The 4,987-nt window shown below is 23.8% G+C and overlaps 1 protein-coding gene across 1 annotated transcript; it reads right to left on the reverse strand.

Annotated features, from left to right (window-relative positions):
• Window positions 1–58: 58 nt before the first annotated feature.
• Window positions 59–1,128, reverse strand: LOC141535479 (uncharacterized). Its single transcript, XM_074255424.1, has one exon. It carries the CDS (start codon window positions 1,067–1,069, stop codon window positions 215–217), a length of 855 nt encoding a protein of 284 aa, XP_074111525.1. The 5' UTR covers window positions 1,070–1,128; the 3' UTR covers window positions 59–214.
• Between the last annotated feature and the right edge of the window lie 3,859 nt (window positions 1,129–4,987).

Consider the following 4,987-nt stretch of genomic DNA (forward strand, 5'->3'; position numbering starts at 1 on the left):
GCGTCAATGCGTCAAAAAATTTCGTGTTAAAAATTTTCATATTAAAGATTTAACACGTTTTTGTGTTAATTTAACACAATAAATGTATAAAACTGCAATTATCTTTATCATCACGAATGCAACAAGGATAGTACTCGAGAAAAAGATGGAATATACTGTTAAGAAAATAATTGAAAATTCCGATTGTAAACTCAAAAAGAAAAATATGAATCAATTAATTTTGATCTTCTGCATCCTCATCATCAATATCATCATAATCGTAATCATCATCTTCGAATAATACCTTAAAAACATTGTCATAAAATTCAAAATCAATTATTTCGATCAAATTATTATATTCTCCACTAGATTCATGCACTAATTCAAATTCTTTCTTCAAAATCCGAAGCTCTCTGCGATTTTTCATGTCTTTGCGGAATTTCGGCCTGTCATACCGATAATTGGTCAACAATCGCGGAATATTAATATAAATAACAGCCGATCCTTGTTTATAATATTTCCTAAAAGAAGTATTCAATTTCGGGGCAATAAAAACTATCAGCGAATGGCAAATTGTTTTTTTAACATCGGTCTCATCTTCTGTTTCGTCTTGCACCACATACTCATACATCGCCAACAGCTTTAATAAACTTCCCGTGAATAAACTGATATTCAGCATTGAATAAACAGTGAAACTTACATCCGGCATTATTACTTCATAGATTTTCTTAATGTGGTCGGTCACAAAATTTTTATAGTCATCTTCTGACGTGTTTTGCGCATAATATTGCAGGGCTTCAAAATTCAAATCTAATGTCTCTTTTAAGTACTTGACGTTCAATGCACAAGTCGCTATTGTTCCTTGCACGTAACTTTCGCGGTCTGACAGATAATTATCAATTGCGTCAGAAAGCGATGCTGCAGGATTTCTTATTTCTATGATCATTGCATTTTTTATTTTTTCAACAAATTCTTCATCGAGTTCAACTTCTTTTTTTGATTCATCATATTCTTCTTCATTTTCTGAAGCAACAGCTACGAAAACAATTATTGCCGATGCTATTATGCAGCTCAAAAGTAATATTGTCATTCGTGAGTTTCAGTATTTAATTTTTTACTCATCAATTTTCAATCTGGTAATTTTAGAAAATTTTTTTCATCATTCTAATAAATATAAAAAAATTTTAACAATTTTTTTTTTTTTTTGCTGTAATTTAATTATTCATTCCGGGCTTCTCCATGGATGAAACGTAAAAAAAAAAATTGTCGTTAAATTAGAAGATATTGTCGGTACAATGACCCTCGGTCGAAAAAAAATATTGAAAATTGATAAATTGGCGGCGTTTTTTTAAAAAAAAATTGAATCTTACCAAAAATTTTAGTCGTTTTTGGCCTGCCAAAATTCGATTTTTGATCCGATCAAAAAACTGATGGGTCATTGTATGGAGAACTATATTCAGAATATACAGAACATGCAGAAAAACATTTGATAGTGATCGGATCATTTTTTATCGAGTAATCACTGCAGCAAATCGAAAACTGCTGTTTTGAGAAAAACGCGTTTAAAAGCGGCTTATTAAAATTTTTTAAACTCAAATTTATTTTCTATTTTTTAGTTTGGTTTTCTATATAAATTGTAATTTTTAATTTTTTTTTAAACTATTATTTTTTATTCGACAATCCAACAATAAAATATTCAGCAATTTCTCTTTAAAAAAATTAATCCCTAAATTTTATTTTCAAAAGTTCAAAAGTTGAAGAATAAAACTTAAAATCAACTGAATTTTTTTCCATGCATTTTGCAAAAGATTCTCTGTATTTTTTTTCCCAAGTTGATACATCTTGAACCGTCTTTTTATAATTTCTAAAATCGAATAAGTATTGGCTCAATAGTGATGCCGCTTGGTAATACATATAATTATCAAGATAGTGTTTATCAAATGTGCTAGCATTAAATGTCAATATTGTTATTAAATTATTTGTCGAATTCGCCATGATGCTTGGTTTTTCCAAGTCATCAGTCAAAACAATATACTCATATATAAGAAACGATTTAATATAATCTATCAAAATTGGAATATTTTCCGTAATTTCTGCCGTTTTTATGTCTTCTGAAGTAACCTGCAACGTAATTGTGGATACAATTTCTTCCATAAAATTCTTCACGAATTCACGAGTAATTTTTTTTTCAGCAAATGCCTTTAATAAACTTTTAATAAATTTCGGCTCGTCTGAAATTATTGAATCCAAATCAGTGTCGTCGTCAAAGGTACTAATTACTTCTAATTGCTCTTTCGATAAAGATTCATTAGTCTTGACGTTCTCTGTCATGGTGGTTCTGATCTCCTTGATTACAGCTTTGCTTGAAATGTTAATTGTAGGTTTTTCAGATGGTTTATCAGCTAGAGGTTCATCTTCTCGAATAGGCTCCTTTTTTTCAGAAGGTTTGCTATTTTTTTCGGGTTCGCTGTTTTCTTCGGTAGAATTTTTAGAATAATTTTCTCGTAATTGTCCAGGATTATCACTCTGTATCAATGAAAGAGCATGAACGTTTTGTTCCTCAGTTTTGCCATTACGAAAAGAGATCTGTACAACACTGACAATAATTACAATAACTATAATAATAATAATAATTGAAACTATTGCTAGTTTAGGAATATTCATACTGCTTGTATTTTATTTAACAATTAATTTAATTAATTTTTAGTAAGTCTAACCATTTTTTGTCTTTACTATAATAATCAAAACAAATAAAAATTTTTTTAATTTTTACATTGTCACAGTCAGCCAAAATAAATTTAATCACTAGTGATTAAAAAAAAATGACTCATGTATTGTAGTAAATTTTTTACCGCTCTTTTAATCAAGGCGAAAAAATAAAGGAACATTTTAATAATTACAACAAGAGGGAATATTTATTATCTGAAAGTTTACAACTTCTTGCTTCCATAATCTTAATTTAATTTCGGGCATTTACATTTTATATTATTTTTATATCCCGCTACATTGGTTTTAATAATTACATATACTTATTTGTGTTATATTTATTTAAACTTAAACGGTATTTATTTTAATTGATAGTTATGATAACTGAGTTTTTAAATTTTTAATTACTGCAATTAATTTTTTTTTTTTCAGAAGCTATTTCATTATTTTTTAATAGTGTTAATATTATTAATATTTGTAATAGTATTTTTAATTATCACTTATCAATACCACTTTTTAAATATTTATTGATTATTATTTTATTTAATTAAATCTTAATTTTTTTTTTGTTAAAAAAAATTCAGTTAATAATTTTTTTTCATCAAAATTAGGACCAATATAATTTTTAATTTATATTCTTCAGATTAATTGTCCATTACAAAATTTTTTTTTTTTTTTTTTTTTTTTTAACTAAAAAAATAATTTCTAATTTATGTTAATTTATTAAATTTAAATTAACATTTAATTATATTGACTGAATTTTTTTTTTTTATTTTTTTCTTACTAATCTTACAATTTTATCAATGCAATATTATATTAAAAAAAAATATAAATTTCTCTGATAAATATAAAAAAAAAAAAAAGATCTGAATAATTTTATAATTATTTATATGTGTAATACAATTTAAAATATATTACTAACAACTACTTACTTATACATTTATAGTTTAATTAATTATCATTAAAAATAATTACAAATAATTTTTTTCAATAATTAATAACTCACATAATTTTTTAATGCATGTTATTAATTGCTAAACATAAGTTATAACTTTGATAAACTGATAAGAATTATAACTCAAAGCAATAATAAATAACTTAAAAAACAACCTTTTTTTCATGCAACCTTTTTTGAAATTCCTACTTGGCATTGTACATTATTTAATCAATTATTTTTTATCATTATTATTATTATAATATATCATATACTGTGTATTTTTTTAATAATGCATTTTTTACTTTTCAACCTAATTATTTTAACTTCTGTGGATATTCAATAAGTTCTTATAATTATCTATACAGACAGAGGCATCGCTTTAAAAATACTGCTTTATTTATTTTATAATTTATTATTATTTTTCTCTTCAATCAATCTTTCATTCATTTCTACTGGTCTCATTCATCAATGATATACTAATTTATTCAAATGTCGGCGTTATGTATCATTTTTGAAATTTTTATTATTAATTATTATTATTAATGGTATATGGTTATTAATTATTCAGATTTAAAGAAAAATTTAGTTATTATTTAAGAGCTTCCAAATAGAAAAATTTTTCTTACTTTAAATCTTACTCGAGATTATGGGTTTTGTAAATTATGACTCAAAAGTAATTTCGACAAATTTTATGCTGCAAAAAAATTTTTTTAATTAAAAAATTAATTTTTAGGTCGTGTTTGCAAATATTAAGATATTTTAGTTTTCATTTTGGATTAAATTTTTTTTTTTAAATGTGATCGTATTACATGAAGAAATATTCCTGTATTTAAATAAAAAATTAGTGAACACGACCTTAATTAATTTTTAATTTTAAAATTGAAAGTAAGTTTAAAATTTTTTTTTATTTTATCATTTGCACTGTCATTTTAGTTTTAAAGAGGCGGAGTTTTTTATGAAAAATTTTTTACAGCCTTTCAAAAAATTTAACCAAATTTTAATCATAAAAATTAATAATTATTACCGACTAGAGAAAATTTAAATTCACCGAAAAAAATAAAATACTCGGTAATATTTTTCATTTGGATAATATTAATCCATATCATGCCCGTTAATAATAAAGATTGATAAATAATAATCGTAAAAATTTATATGAAAAAAATCAAATCATGATAATTAATCATTAATCTTATGTCAATAAATTATAACTAATAATTATAAACTAATTGGTTTTTATTTTATAGTTATGATATAATATAATAAAATATATGAAGATAAATGTCTTGTGTTATGTGTATAAATAATAAATCAAAATAATGACTGAAAGTGTTTATATAATTACTAAATAAATAAAAAATAAATAAA

The sequence above is a fragment of the Cotesia typhae genome, unplaced genomic scaffold (assembly GCF_013202065.1).
Source record: "Cotesia typhae breed Kobodo isofemale line unplaced genomic scaffold, CoteBio_Ctyphae scaffold_13, whole genome shotgun sequence".
NCBI lineage: Eukaryota > Metazoa > Arthropoda > Insecta > Hymenoptera > Braconidae > Cotesia > Cotesia typhae.